The sequence below is a fragment of the Cottoperca gobio genome, chromosome 9 (genome assembly GCF_900634415.1).
Source record: "Cottoperca gobio chromosome 9, fCotGob3.1, whole genome shotgun sequence".
Classification (NCBI taxonomy): domain Eukaryota; kingdom Metazoa; phylum Chordata; class Actinopteri; order Perciformes; family Bovichtidae; genus Cottoperca; species Cottoperca gobio.
Genome location: NC_041363.1, coordinates 22,610,442 through 22,626,438, shown reverse-complemented (window position 1 = coordinate 22,626,438; position 15,997 = coordinate 22,610,442). Strand labels below are relative to the sequence as shown.

At 38.6% G+C, this 15,997-nt stretch overlaps 1 protein-coding gene across 2 annotated transcripts in view; it reads left to right on the top strand.

Annotated features, from left to right (window-relative positions):
• Positions 1–13,328, top strand: part of smarca2 (SWI/SNF related BAF chromatin remodeling complex subunit ATPase 2) — a 59,356-nt gene extending 46,028 nt beyond the window's left edge. The window contains exons 30-35 of one of the 2 annotated variants that reach the window (XR_003832768.1): positions 5,103–5,208; positions 5,747–5,848; positions 6,552–6,684; positions 6,948–7,072; positions 7,524–7,657; positions 11,009–13,328. Coding sequence is in view for 1 of the 2 variants with exons in the window: in XM_029439170.1 (XP_029295030.1) it covers positions 5,103–5,208; positions 5,747–5,848; positions 6,552–6,684; positions 7,524–7,657; positions 11,009–11,038 (505 nt within the window). In the remaining variant the exon portion in view is untranslated. The remainder of the gene's footprint in view (positions 1–5,102; positions 5,209–5,746; positions 5,849–6,551; positions 6,685–6,947; positions 7,073–7,523; positions 7,658–11,008) is intronic. The other variant, XM_029439170.1, reaches the window with a different exon arrangement.
• The last annotated feature ends 2,669 nt before the right edge of the window (positions 13,329–15,997 follow it).

Genomic DNA, 15,997 nt, shown 5'->3' with positions numbered 1-15,997 from the left:
ACCTCTATTTGTGAGCGTGTAGCAAGTAGGCCACACTTTGATGATCCAATAGAAAGTTCAGATTCCTCTGTGGTCAGCAGGTAAAAAGTGAGCAGACATAACGTCTTTGATGAACGTCCTTGTATTCTTTCAGTCCAACAGTGAGTGTGTGAGTGCATTTGTGTATTTGTGTATTTGTGTGGTCTGTCCTGTTGCGTCTGCATTTTCCCTTTTTTTGCCTATGTGCAAAATAAGTAAGTATGCGTATCTCTGTCTGTGTAATATTCACCAGAGCATGAAACAACATGTGCATTTGTGTTTCCATTACTCTAATATGCAGTGGCTGACTACTATGCCGGAGCTTTTTCCAGGAAACGGCTACCTGCCTTTCCAGAAGTCAAATTCTTTCCTCTCCTGGTTGATGATTGTTCATCCCAGAACATCTCAATCATAGCTCTGGCACTCCTCTCCCTTCACTAGACTGGGACAGATTTAGAAATTTCCACTCCCGAACTTTAGGATTCCTACGTTTCAATGCTGTTTCCCTGTAAAACAAACTGAACCTTCAAAGAGTTCAAACATGAGTGCAAATTGATTAAATGAATTTCCTCTGTAACGTAGCTTTCACGGGATCTGCGGTAAAACAGCTCTGCGTTGGCTGCGCTGCTATTTTTCTATGTTTTTCTATAAAGCGATGCCCTTGGCGCATCGCACCGCTGGGAATTGCCACCAAGCGCTGCGCTCAGAGTTCAAATTATTTCAACTTTGATCTAGATTGCCGCTGATGAGATAACAGCTGTATGTAACGTAGCCAGAAATGGCACAGGCAAGCAGGGGATGTAACCATAGAAACCAAAGTAACTAGCTTCCTTCACAGCAAGTCTCTGCACCCGACCTCGCGCAGAGAACATTTCCTATCATGTGAAGGCAGCTTAACACAGAATAATGTGTACATACAAATACAGTATGTTGCACACAGAAGTTGATGCTGTTTTCAAACTATCAGTTGTTGTTTTTCCGTCACAAACTATTAGCATATTTTAAGCCTTTGTGATGCGTCTTTTACGGAAGTCAACAATTGGGTCTGTTCCCAGAGGTCCCCATGGCCATGACGCTGGGCTGAGAGGCATTCAAGATGTAAAAACCCATTTTGAAGATACCATCCACTTTTACACACACATCTAAGCTCACAGCAGGTTCATGACTCAGAGGCACCGCAGTGGATGATACAATATCAAAGTTATCTCGGATCAGCAGCCTTGAGTTCAGACGACCTGTAGGTGCAGTACAGTAGTCCAGACATAAGGCTAAAAACATGAATCCAGGAATGTATTATTTTAAACATTACAAAACACGTGAAATCTGGTAATTACATTTTTTTTAATACTGATAAAAAAAATCTGTTAATCTGTCAATTTTAAGTTCCGCTCGGTTTGTAAATGGCAGTTAATTTGCCTTTTCTCCCCATTTGTATCTTTATATTACTGAAAGGATATTGTGAAGCCGTGTTTATTGTAAAGTGCTGATCTGTATTCTTGTCCTGTAGAAAAAACAAAAACATTTTGATGGATGTATACGGACATGAAAATCAGTTTGAGTCAGTTTTATAGGTAAGTAGGTTTGCAGACATTTAAGGAATGTGTCTTGGTGCTTACGGTGCAGTATGATAAACACAGTGCAAAAGAGACATAATGTAAAATAAATTAAACAAATCACAATAGTAAAAATATTGATGTTTACACTTGTTATTGATGTGTATGTCTCCTGTTGTCTCGCCTATAGAGGCGCTCAGTTCTCCTTCTGGGGGATTAATAAAGCATTTTTGTATTGTCTATAAGAAATACGTTAAAATGTTTTTAAAGTGGAAGAGCTTTACAGTTTACTGATATGCTCTTTAAAAACGAGGGTAGTGACAAAGAGTAGGATCTGGATGGAAGTTAGGTTTAGTTAAGCAAAAGATGAGATTAGTTGCTGAGAAGTCATCAAGGTTTTAGTCCAGCGGACACCAGACTAATATGTATTATTTATTGTGCAGAAGGTGATTAAGTAAAACAAAGCTGACAGCAGTCGGTGAGTCCCTGTATTATTGATCTCGCCTGTACACATTGTTACCAGACTCACGTTCACGTTGTTTATTTACTGTATGTTTGTTTTCCCTCTCTGTAGCTCTACACGCTGCCTGCTAGTGGTCATAAATTAATCACTGCAATTTTAAGGTCACAACAACAGTAATTGTTGAGTTTGAATTTGCCTGTTTTGCAGCTGATCCAGCATTTGAACTCCTTTCCAGTCAGAGACCTGCTTCTCTCGCCTCTAGGTTGCTTGTTAAACCCAGTTTATGCTAATAAGGTCTCAAAACACAACAGCAGGAAGTATTCATTTGCCAGAATTTAACCCCTAATAAAGTAATCCTGCATTAATCATTCTGCGGCAGATGGTTTAAGTGTTGCAGAGACCTTTGTGTTGGCGTAGAAAAGCTTTTGTGAGGTTAAGCAGTGCAGGAGACATTTGATGTAAAATACACAAATGAGCCTTACTCCTCACTGACCTGTCTCTTTTCCCATGTTCTTATGTGCCCATGTTCTCATGTGCCCATGTTCTCATGTGCCCATGTTCTTATGTGCTCATGTGCCCATGTTCTCATGTGCCCATGTTCTCATGTGCCCATGTTCTCATGTGCCCATGTTCTCATGTTCCCATGTTCTCATGTTCCCATGTTCTCATGTGCCCATGTGCTCATGTGCCCATGTTCTCATGTTCCCATGTTCTCATGTGCCCATGTTCTCATGTGCCCATGTTCTCATGTGCTCATGTTCTCATGTGCCCATGTTCTCATGTTCTCATGTGCCCATGTTCTCATGTGCCCATGTTCTCATGTGCCCATGTTCCCATGTTCTCATGTGCCCATGTTCTCATGTGCCCATGTTCTCATGTTCCAATGTTCTCATGTGCCCATGTTCCCACGTGCCCATGTTCTCACGTGCCCATGTTCTCATGTGCCCATGTTCTCATGTTCCCATGTTCTCATGTTCCCATGTTCTCATGTGCCCATGTTCTCATTTGCCCATGTTCTCATGTTCCCATGTTCTCATTTGCCCATGTTCTCATGTTCCCATGTTCTCATGTGCCCATGTTCTCATGTTCCCATGTTCTCATGTGCCCATGTTCTCATGTGCCCATGTTCTCATGTTCCCATGTTCTCATGTTCCCATGTTCTCATGTGCCCATGTTCTCATGTTCCCATGTTCTCATGTGCCCATGTTCCCACGTGCCCATGTTCTCACGTGCCATGTTCTCACGTGCCCATGTGACCATGTTCTCATGTGCCCATGTGCCCATGTTCTCATGTGCCCATGTTCTCATGTGCCCATGTTCTCATGTGCTCATGTTCTCATGTGCCCATGTTCTCATGTTCCCATGTTCTCATGTTCTCATGTGCCCATGTTCTCATGTGCCCATGTTCTCATGTGCTCATGTTCTCATGTGCCCATGTTCTCATGTTCCCATGTTCTCATGTGCCCATGTTCTCATGTGCCCATGTTCCCATGTGCTCATGTTCCCATGTGCTCATGTTCTCATGTTCTCATGTTCCCATGTTCCCATGTTCTCATGTGCCCATGTTCTCATGTGCCCATGTTCTCATATGCCCATGTTCCCATGTGCTCATGTTCCCATGTGCTCATGTTCTCATGTTCTCATGTTCCCATGTTCTCATGTTCCCATGTTCTCATGTTCTCATGTGCCCATGTTCTCATGTGCCCATGTTCTCATGTGCCCATGTTCTCATGTGCCCATGTTCTCATGTGCTCATGTTCTCATGTGCCCATGTTCTCATGTTCCCATGTTCTCATGTTCTCATGTGCCCATGTTCTCATGTGCCCATGTTCTCATGTGCTCATGTTCTCATGTGCCCATGTTCTCATGTTCCCATGTTCTCATGTGCCCATGTTCTCATGTGCCCATGTTCCCATGTGCTCATGTTCCCATGTGCTCATGTTCTCATGTTCTCATGTTCCCATGTTCCCATGTTCTCATGTGCCCATGTTCTCATGTGCCCATGTTCTCATATGCCCATGTTCCCATGTGCTCATGTTCCCATGTGCTCATGTTCTCATGTTCTCATGTTCTCATGTTCTCATGTTCTCATGTTCCCATGTTCTCATGTGCCCATGTTCCCAAGTTCTCATGTTCCCATGTGCTCATGTTCTCATGTTAACTCTGTTGCAGAAGGATAATGTTTCAAGGGTAGTTTGACTGTGCAGCTGTGTACTGCGTACTGTCTCAGGAGAACCTTGAAACGATGGAGCATTAAACGTACTTCGCTTCTATTTAAATCTTGTCGGTGAAAAACTGAGAGAAAAGGTTTCTTTGATTTGAAGTATTCCTCAGTGGACAGCTGGCTGTCTGCTTTAAGTATTCAGAGTACGGAGTCTATAAGTTGGTGTGTAGGCGTCTGGATAATGGACAGATGGAGCCACAACAACTCTCTGTACGTCTGCTTTTTATTCAACATCCTGCTTCTTTGTTGTCACTTTATTATCCCTCTTGTTGCCATGTTGCAATTCTCTCCGTGTGCTCAGTTGATTGTTGTTTTCCTCGTTAACTTTAAAAACAGTCAACCTGGCCCCAAGCATTAACACTTTATTATTAATTGTGCTGCATTATTTATGTATTATTCTTAATGAAGAAAAGGCTTGGGACTCAGAAAACATGACTCACAATTTAAGTATTATTATTATTACCGTTATTATTAATTGTCACTTCAGGATTATGCTCTTCTTGAAAACTTGTTTTGCCATTTGAAGCCGCTGTGAGTAGAATCTAAAGGTTTCAGACGTTGTTGCTGTTGGATGGGTGGCCGAGGCTCAGCAGTGGAAGAGTTCTTAGTAATAACAGCATAAAAGTTTCATTTGATCTCATACTGTGAAGTATACTGTAGTGTACTGGAAATGTTTTTGTAGATTCAAATGGAGACAACACATCTTTTTTTGAAGATGACTTTGAATATTTTAATTGTTAATAGTTAAGAAAACTGGGCACAAAACTTTCTGGAGCGTTTGAAGCAACGATCTGCTTCTGAACAGGTTATTTAATAATGATGTGAAATGATTTTGTGTCACCAGGTCAGGAAGACAACTAAGCGAAGTCTTCGTCCAGTTACCATCCAGGAAGGAGCTCCCAGAATATTACGAGCTGATCAGAAAACCTGTAGACTTTAAAAAGATCAAGGTACGTCAACTATGATGACCCAGCAAATAATGTGAAGCAATGATAGGATGGTGATAACGATGGCAAGTGGGGTCAGAATAAAAGAAATCTGATGCAGAACATACAGCAGACAGCCTTAACTTTAGCGCTTCAACAATCAGTCGACTTATCGATGGTCAGAATAATAATCGGCAACTTATGCCGTAATCAATTAATGGTTTTGGTTATTTTATAAGCTAAAATGTGAATGTTAAGATGAATATTTTTCTGTTTTGGACTGAAAGAAAAACAATCAATTTAAATTTGTCAACTTGGGCTCTTTGGAAGTTGTTACGCCATTTTTGTTTTTCTTTTACTATTTTCTGACATTTTAAGGACCAACCCATAACTCGAGAAAATAATCAAGAGACTTACAGATATAGACTTAATAGCTGTCAGTTGCAGCCATAATCAACTCAATGAAAAAGTAAGGGAAGACGTTGAATACCTCATTAGTTGAGGGCTCACAGAACCTGACAGAGGTGAGTGTCAATTAAGCTGATATTGTTTCCGTCAACAGGACCGTGTGAGAAACCATAAATACAGAGGTGTGGGAGACCTGGAGAGGGACGTGATGCTGCTTTGTCACAACGCCCAGACCTTCAACCTGGAGGGATCCCAGGTCAGAACACTTCCTCTAATTAATCTATTATATCATATTTATCTTTCTTTGTATAATGGAGAACCAGGTGATGCTGAAACAATTCATATCTAAGTCAATTGACAGAAAATTGATTGTCGACTGTTTTTGATGTGTTTTATGTAAACTGAATATCTTTGGGTCTCGGACTGACAAGAAGACATTTGAATTGCCCCTTTTTTCACTATTTGCTATTATTTTTACAAACAAAACAATTAATTAGTTTATCGAAAACATGATCGTTTGTTGTAGCCTTCCTCTCAAGTGACTTAACGCTCATGTCCCATTTCCCATCGCACATGTTTTGACGCCCATTATATTCTTCTTCTTCTATTCTTTTGTTATTATTTGGGGAGGTTTGGCTTTTCTTCTTCTCAACACTTGTGTTTACCAAAAGGTGTCAGACTTACCATCTCTGGACTGAGCTCTGTTTCATTGTTTTTCTGAAGGACACAGTCTTTAGTGTATTCCTGTGTTTTGAATAGCCACTTCCTGTAGTCAAAGAGTAAGTATCAATTAATAATAAATATTCTATTTGTTGCTCCCTACCCACAGGTTTTACTCTACTCCCATGTCTCTCTCTTTTTCATCATCACACATCCGCCTTTGTCTTCTCTCCCACATTCCCAGTAGAGCATGTCATGTATGCTGCTTACATCATTTTTCTTTTCTTTTCCCCCCTCAGATATACGAAGACTCCATTGTCCTTCAATCTGTGTTCAAGAGTGCCAGACAGAAGATTGCCAAGGATGAAGAGAGTGAAGATGACAGCGATGAGGATGATGATGATGATGATGAGGACGAGTCAGAGACTGAGGGTAAGACACCATTTATAGGACATGCATACAAATACACTCGCACACACACTCATTTAAATTCTACACTATAAACTGAGTGACGCTGCTTTGAGATTCACTTTGCCACCATCCCTCTGGGAGCAGCGTTACTGTTGCCTTCACACTGCAGCACAGAAGAAAGTATAATGTGAAAGACAGGAGAGAAGAACACAATTATGAGTGCACTCGGGGAGGAACAAAGTTTGTTTTAATTGTGCATGAACATGTATTTTGCACTTGGAAAGAAAATCGAAGTTCCCTAATTAGATTTTTTGGGAGGTTTGAGCTGGTCGTCCACAAAAGCTCCAGAAGGAATGAGATGAAAAATGTGGAAATGAACTGCGATGTTGAAACCTCCAGGAAAACCTTAGTAAGTAGATGTTAGGAAGGGTTTATCTTATTTCTGAAATATTATACAAGCATAATCATGAAATGAACGTAATCCTTAAATATTACCAATATTAACAGTGTTTAAAAGTTACAAAATAAAGTTTTATTTTTGAGAATGAGTACTTGTAATAATAATAATAATAATTGTGTAGATAATGATAATGATAATACAGATACCATTTGGGCTGGTACTAATCTTTTTCAGTATCAATTATTCTGCTGATTATTGTTATGATTAGTTGTTAATCGTTTGGTCTACAAAACAATGATAAATTATCGTTGTTGGTTAAACATAAGACTCCAGTTGCAATCACCTCGTCCTCGGAGCCTAAATGTTGGTGGACACGTGACGAGCAGAGTTCATGTTTCTGATAAAAGCATCAACGTAAAGGATTTTAAATCTCTTCTGTTTTGTCTTGTGCTTCCGTCAGCCAAGTCTGTGCGGGTCAAGATTAAGCTGAGTAAGGAGGCGCGCAGCCACGACAAAGGCAAGAAGAGGCAAAGCCGAGGGAAGGCCAAGCCGGTGGTCAGCGACGACGACAGCGACGAAGACTTGGATGACAATGTAGGTCGTTCCACTTCACTGCATTTTACTGTATCTTCAGGTCATAATTCAGCAAAAAACACTTTCTGATCTTTTAAATGTTTCGCTTCTTTGTCTAACACTCAGCAGGTCTCCATGTGAATATAATTCTGAATGGGTAAATGAAGGACGCATTTATATGAAAGGCACTGACATATTACAACTATCAAATTATTTAAATCATATTTGCTACAGTTTAGGAAAGAAGAACAAAACAGAAAACAGCATTGCTCTGCGTCCTCCCAAACTTTACTGTCAAAAAGATTGACAACAACAATGCTGAAGTATGATATCACGGTAATAAAGTTGGCTTAAATTTTCAGTAGGCAATTGTTTCCTCCGATTACATTTCATGCTTAAACGGCAGCTAACTTTTCACATGGTTGGCAAAATGTGTTCAAGTAAATTAAAGTAAAGTGAAGCACAGAAATCTGTACGCAAATCTGCAGGAAGCTTAACATGCAAGTCTCCTCTAAATCACAGTGGACAGGGACCATCAACAGGAGCGTTTAGGTTGTGGGCCATTAAATATCAAATATTCTATTAAGAAGCCATTGTTCAGTCATGATGTATGTTACTATATTATGCACTTTCTATTGTGTTTGTCCTCCTCTTTAAACCACCCAGCATCGTGTAATGTGCTCTCAGCACACAATAAATCCAGTAATGGGAAATTAAAGCCATACAACTACCACTTAAGTCCACATTTTTATAGGATTAGCACCTAATAGATCTTTTGTGACTCTTAGCACACATTAGCCGTCCCCGTACATCTGAAGTTTATCTGCTGAAAGCAAACTCCACAAATGTAATATTTCCAATGTTCTATCTCCAAATTCAATTTAAGTTTGTTTCAGTGGACACTTTGTTGGCACAGCTTGTAGATTTAATAAAAGCAGTGAGAACAAAATGAATGATGTTTTGTGTCACTTACTGTAGCTCTGGATGTCCATCAAGCCAGTGACACATGACACTTATCTCTCGCACCATAAATGACTTCAGAGAGTCGGGGACATTCTTTATATTCAGGCACATTGTGTCCCAGTTCTCTCTCCAGGTTACTGTCGCAGCGCTGAAGTCAACCAAAGTGGGGGAAAAGTTTTCACGTTATCTCTAGACCAGGGGTGTCAAACATGCGGCCCGGGGGGCAAAACCGGCCCCCCAGAGGGTCCATCTGGCCCGCGGGATGACTTTGCAAAGTGTAAAAATTATTTGTTTTGATCATAAAGTAAAATACTGTTCTAGATACCTGTGACTAAAATGTTGTGCCTTTGTAGACACACTGTGATCATGTAAGTTGTAATGCACATGTGTGAATGATCAACTGAGGCATAATATTGTTGAAATTGCAACTTTATTTCTTAAGAAATTTCAGGTTGTAAAAAAATAGTTCATTACATTTGAACATTTTCAGAATGTACTTTTTTGGCACTAAAACAAAGGGAAAAATTGGAGTTGTGGTTATTTACAGGTTAATATGCCTGTGATTTTACTGGTCGGGCCCACTTGAGATCAAATTGACCTTTATGTGGCCCCTGAACTAAAATGAGTTTGACAGCTCTGCTCTAGACGAACTAAATGGCCACAGTGCCCTAACCCTACTCTACCTGGTCGCCTAAATTACTTATAAATAAACATATTCACTTATTTTTAATAATAATTTTATACTTAGACGATAACAGACTCAGAGCTATAACTATGATTTCATAACTATGATTTCCAAATATAGATGGAGCTGTTGAAGCTTTCCCAAGGGGATGCACCTGCACTTATATTATTAGGCTATTTATTTGACCTAAAGTATTTAAATATGCCACTTCTGACATTGTCACACTCAAAGCCTATCAAGATGTGATGCATCAGTAGTAGCACAATTTTCAAGACTGAGGACTAAGACAAGGACGGTGACACTGAGCGCTGCGGTTCTCTTCGAGCCGCTCGTTGGAGCTCCTCTCGCTGGCAGCAGCTGCAGCTTTTTCTGCCCCGCCCGCAGTAGTGGGAGGACCTACATAAACAGACACATTGTTCCAAACAGTGTTCTTTATTGTTGAATAGCAGCAAAACAAGTACCCCTTTATTAAAGACATGAACTCTGTCTTTTTTTTTAAGAAGCGCTTTTGTTTCAATGATAGTAACACCAGCAGCGACTGTCAATCGCCTATCGACCGACCGACAGAGGGTGGCAGCCGCACAGTGTGTTGTTGTAGTATCAAGGCTTTGACTTTGGTACCAATCGATCAATATTCAGCACAAGTTATCAGCTGGAGGCAGGTTTTTATTCATGCCCGCAGTGACACTAAACTGCAGGGTGTTAGCGGTTAATGTAAACAGCTCAGCCAAAATAAGACCTTCTGTAGAGCGTGGCCAAAAACCATGTTTCTCTATGAATATAAATGTAATGAGTCATTTGCAGTGCTTGAATATTGAGGGGGAACACATAACGCCGTCTTATATTTTGAGCAAAGCTTTGTTCATCAAGTCGTTATAATTACATTGCTGAGAATCAGAAATGGCTCAGCGTCTAACCGTCTGCTCTCCCACACCTTTGTTCCTCGGCCTGATGAGCCCGTTAATGAAAACTTAATATGCCAGCAAAGTGTGAGGACACTCAGGTGTGTGTGTGTGTGTGTGTGTGTGTGTGTGTGTGTGTGTGTGTGTGTGTGTGTGTGTGTGTGTGTGTGTGTGTGTGTGAGCCTAATACATGGTTCCCAAGGGTTCTTTTGTGCAAATTTACGAGCGCATCTTGAGAACCTTACGTGGTTGCTTTGATTCACCACTTTTTTTTATTGACTGCTCTGTTTTTATATTTGAAGAGTTTTAAAAGAGACGAGCATTGATCACATCATTTATTTATGTTTAATTTTTTTAAGGATTTGTTTTGAAAATGAAGAATTTGTGGAAAACAACCTAAAAGTATAAAACTCCCAAAAGTATCAAATAAAAACATAAAATAGATACATATAAAGAAATAAATACCGTCTCCCTCATCAGTCACGGTGGTAACTGCCTTTGTGTGCAGTGCGTTCAAATTCACTACTTTACCACAGATTAAAAAACTTAACTTTCCTCATTTTCCAAAGGGACATCCTAAATTACAGCTCCTCTTCATCATCTTCTGCACAGAAACAGAAGGTGGGAGGAGAGGACGTAAAGAAAAAAACTTCACCTTCAGACCTTCTTTCCTCTGGAGATCTTTCGTTCTTTTTTTTATTTCATGGTGTTGATATAAACCTGTCGACCTACACCGCCTCTCAACACACTGCGTCCTCCTCTTTGTCAGCATGTTCAATCTCCCTCTCTCTTAATGCCTTTTGTCTTTCTCTCTTTTTGCAGGACCAGTCAGACAAGAGTGACGATGACTGAGGACAAGAGGATATTGATTATAGCACTTGTAAACAAAAAGGGCAATATCTTCCAACGACGTTGTTCAGGTTCATCTTCTGTCATTTTTTTATTTTTACTTCATTTGTCGTCTGTTTGTAGTGTGTTTTGTTGCACTTTCTCCTACCAGCTTGGAAATGTATTACTAATATTCGATAAGCTACAGCAATACCAATCTGCTTATATTCCTGTTTTTAAGACAATTTTTTAGTATATTTTTTAACTCTGCTTTGAAAGCCGATTTAAATTCTGTATGAAAAAAGGAAGAAGAAAAAGATTTGGTCATGCTTTACGTGCTTTTGCTTGATTTGTAATTGATTGCTTGCACTTTTAGAACATTAATTATTAATATCAAAAAAGAAAAAAAAAAGTGGTATAAAAACATGGAAGCCAAGGACACCCAAGTTCATTTGGAGAGCCACTGGTTATAAAAAGAAAAGGCAATCAATCAAGTTTTTAATATTTTAGATTCATTGTTTCACCTTGTGTAGTGCCAAATGTTGAAATTGATCGTTCGCTAAACCCCCAACCAGCGACTGTCTATTCATAGCTAAGCAACTGTTACTAGGCATAGCAGGCCTTTCATGTCAAGCTTTCTATTTCTTCACATTTTTAAAGCTGTGGTACGAGAGTACACGACAGTCAGAGTCTGGAGCGTGGTGTCTTTCCAAACCCAAACATAAAAGGGCAGAAACAGCATGTTCGTCTGCGTTAGCGTCAAATGTTTGATTATCCCGCTTTAAAAATACTACTCATTATTAATGATAACATACTGTAGCAGTCGAGCGTTATTTCCAAGGAGAAGAAGAGCTTAACTACTACTCAAGCTAAACAGACATTAGCATGTGGGGCTAGCGAGCTTACAGTAGGAACTCACAAGGCCAAGACAAACCCATCAATAACTAACTAGGTGACATTATTTGGGTTATTAGACACATTAATAATCCGGTTCAGGACTGGAGCATGATGTCGTATTGAGTCGTTTAGACTTCCTTCACAAGATTCTTGATATAAAATGAGTCCGTTGAAAACATTAAAAACGTTAAGCTACAGCTTTATCAACCAACTCAAAGCTAATGTTAACCTAATCTGTAAACTATTCCCTAAGTTTATTAAACCATTTAGTCAACATTTAAAACTTTTTTTTACAAGATAACTGAAAACGTTAAAAAGTCAGCTGGAAACATGTCTTTCAACTTTATCTCCGTTAGCTAGCTGACTACATCTGGCAGCGACAGAAGACATTTCAGCTAAATCCACGGTCGCCAGCTAGAAATGAGAAGCCTGCTTTTGTCTGAAATAAATATTCCCCCCAATATGAATGAAATGTGAAGGATTTTGAAAGTAAATCTGCCACCGAGAACAGCGAAGATGTAAAGCTTGACAGGCGTAGCGACAGTAACTACAAGGAATGGGGCTTAGCGAACATTCAGTTAAGAGATTTTGAGAGTGTAAACTATTTCTTAAGTCTATATATACGTATATCTTACAGCCAGCACAACTAAATGTCAGTTGTTGCTTGATGACTTAGACATTACTTTGTGGTGGCCATAAATGCTGAATTCTTTTTTTTAAACTCCTTTTATTGAGAGACATGTAACCGTACAATTGGTAGGAGGCACATTTAGGAACAAGTCCATGTGTTTCATGTGTTTCATGTAACCTTTCCTGTAATGCTTTCAAGTTGTCGTGTATCAGAGCGGAGGCTATGCTTCGTTGTTATCACTTTCTCAGTCACAAAGGAGCGTTTGGGGGATCTTGATTGAGAAGCTGGTTGTTTTAGGCTGCACGTTCACTGGGATACATCTTGTGCTGTTGAATAAAATGAGCATCTATTGTAGCTAAATGTAACTTTTTAAAGCGTCTGAAAACATGTTGCTCCTGTTTTGAACAGATTTCAAGGAACCAAGTTTTAGCTGGATTTTTACAGACTATGAAAGACAATAAACAACGGAAAATATTACAAAGAAAACAGTATTATGGGATTGAATTTTTTTAGTTGAATGACATTGAATATAACAGTATATTTTAAACAATGTACTGATTTACTGTATTAGTTTCGAGCTCTCATTTTATCAGTTTATATGTTGTTTGTAGCATGAACTCTTTTGGCAATATACTGTGTACATGCAGATATATCTCTTTTGTTTGTGTAACATGTGCTTGCCGACTCCATAAGTGTGACTTAATCTTTGCTTTCTTTGCACAGTGTCTTTGTGGTTGTATTTCATAGCCCAGGGCAAATAAAATCTCACCGATTTTCAGCACAAAATACATTTTCTTTATATTTTTTACTGGGAACAATTTCTACCCGTTAGTATAACTGTTTGCAGTGAACAGCGCTTATGGAATTTATTGTACATTACGCTATTTAATCTGGAAAAGCCTGAATTTCTTTCTTTTATTTCTTACAGCTTTGTTTATTGAAATGTTCAGGCCATGGTTCAGCAGTTTAGTTTGTACGTTTCAATGCCCATTCCGCACAGATACATGTGCAAAGGTAATTACCTCTATACATGAAGAGATAGTAATAGTGATAACACATATTAAGTCAAAACATCCCAATTTATAAGAACATTTAAAATCAACAAAATGCTGTACAATCAATATATTCCAAAAATAATTTATTTATTATAATAATATATGAAATAAATATTAGATTAAATCCAATAAATATTAAATATAGAGTTAAATAAAAGAGATAGCAATACTGATATTAAAAATGTAATATCAGTTACAAAACTAGTTTTGGTGCATTTACTGAATAATAAACTGCAGTGAGATATGTTGTGTTAAATGTTGTATTGAGAATGTTAGTGAAGATTTGCCAATTTAGGCTACTTACAGTGGTGGAATATAACTAATACATTTACGTAAGTAGCCTACTGCACTGAAGTACACCTTTCATGTATTTGTATTTGTATTTGCAGGCCTAGTTCTACTCCACTAGACTTCAAATATAAACCTTGTACTTTTTACATCACTACACACTTTTTACACTATTTTACACTCTTACTTTCATTTTTACTTACTTTTTAATGATGTGGAGGGCGCAGATGTGTAATGTCATATGTCATTTAAGCTACTGGATGCCTAAATTTCCCTCGGGATCAATAAAGTATCTATCTACATTTGTTAGACTATAGTTGCTATACAAATTAAGATTTTGCATTCAAAACATATACAGTGCTTATAAAATATAATGCATTGTTATAGATTAAACCACACATCTGTGTATATATCATTGTATCTGAAATGATTTGCAGAATAATCTATTGACAGAATATTTTAACATTTTAATATTTAACTATTTTGATAGATTACTGTACTGTAAATCAATGTTCATGCTACATTGCAATTCCATAGTTCCAGCTTGAAATACAGTAAACAATAATTTTTTCATTTTTCATTTTGGTCGGAAAATAAATAATCAATTTGATGATGTCACTTTGCTAATTGTGACGGGTATTTTTCACTATTTACTGTTACAGCTACTTGTAATCACACGTGTACCACAGATATCTATTCCCTCCATATCTATCAACACAACACACACTATGCAGAAGTTTTGGAGGCGTTTATCTTAAGGATCTGACAAACTACAAACATTGTTAATCCAATTTTGCTCTCTAGTGTAATGATCATTACGGCCCAGCTGCCAGCGTGGCTACACAAGATTTGTTTTTGTTTTTTTTCTCCTGACCTGAGGAGATCTGCAGTGTATTCCCTGCTGTGCTTTTTCTTGTTTACTGTCATCATACTTTTATATATGCTCTGTAATTCCGGGGAGAACGGTGTGGTGAAACCTGATGGTAAAGGCAGAGAGAGAGAGAAGGAATGATGGAAACAGAACCATTTCATCTGGGACTCTCCGTGTTGTTGCTCTGCTCGAGGCAACTGGTCACCCAAGTCTAGAGAATGTGTGAGGGAAAAACTTATTCTCAACTTTAACTCGTATTGTATTAGTACTGCTGCTGCTGCTGCCTTACCTCATTTTTTATTAATGAGCTGTGTTTTTCTCTATAGTCAGCAGGTCAGAAGTTGGACATTTTCAAATTCCAATTTTACCCAAAAATGTCTTTATCAAGTCAGATTTTTAATGACTTGATAAAGACTTGCAAGGCAAGTTTATTTATACAGCACTTTTCACACACAGTGGCACCTCAAGATGCAAACAAGCGGAGCACAAACCTTTTTTTATCAAGCTCCACAATGGGGGTATAATTGTTCACAATTAGAATGGTTTAGTTTTGATTTTCGTGTAAAGATTTTTGCAACAATTATTAATTTAAAGGTTCTTCCAATTCATTAGAAATTGAACATCTTTAAAACTTTAAAAGACCATTGTTGCAGTCTAATTTATTCAATTACAGTAACGGCTGCTGGTTTGACTCCGGGTATGAAAAGTGAATCCTTTGCAGAAGTGCCTTAAACTTGCATTATTTCTAATGGCCAGCAGGGAGCGACTCCAGAGGATGCAAAAAGATGTCCCATTGTATAGAAGTCTATGAGAAAATGACCCTACTTCTTAATTTATTACCTCCAGTAAATATTTTCCTGATGAGGATAAGTTAAAGCTTTGAGTATTCTCCAAGCATGAATACAGCGTGATGTTCATTTTGTAAATGATGATCCCATTTAGAGTAAAATAGACGATATAGCAGGCTATGCTTTAGGGCGGGGCTACCTTGTGTCACTACCACATGGTGTTGGCCGGTTTGGCTGGTGTCTGTGTTTTCGCCTTAGAACTTTAACCGCTTCACAGTGTTTTCAGTTCATCAAAGCTAATTGTAACATTTTTGGTCCGCAAAAAAAATATTTTTCAGCCATCCGTTGTACTTGACTCTATTTAATGGCATCATGGCGTCATGGCTGTATTTCATGGCATCATTGCGTCATGGCTGTATTTCATGGCTTCATGGCATGGTGCAGCTCAGACAC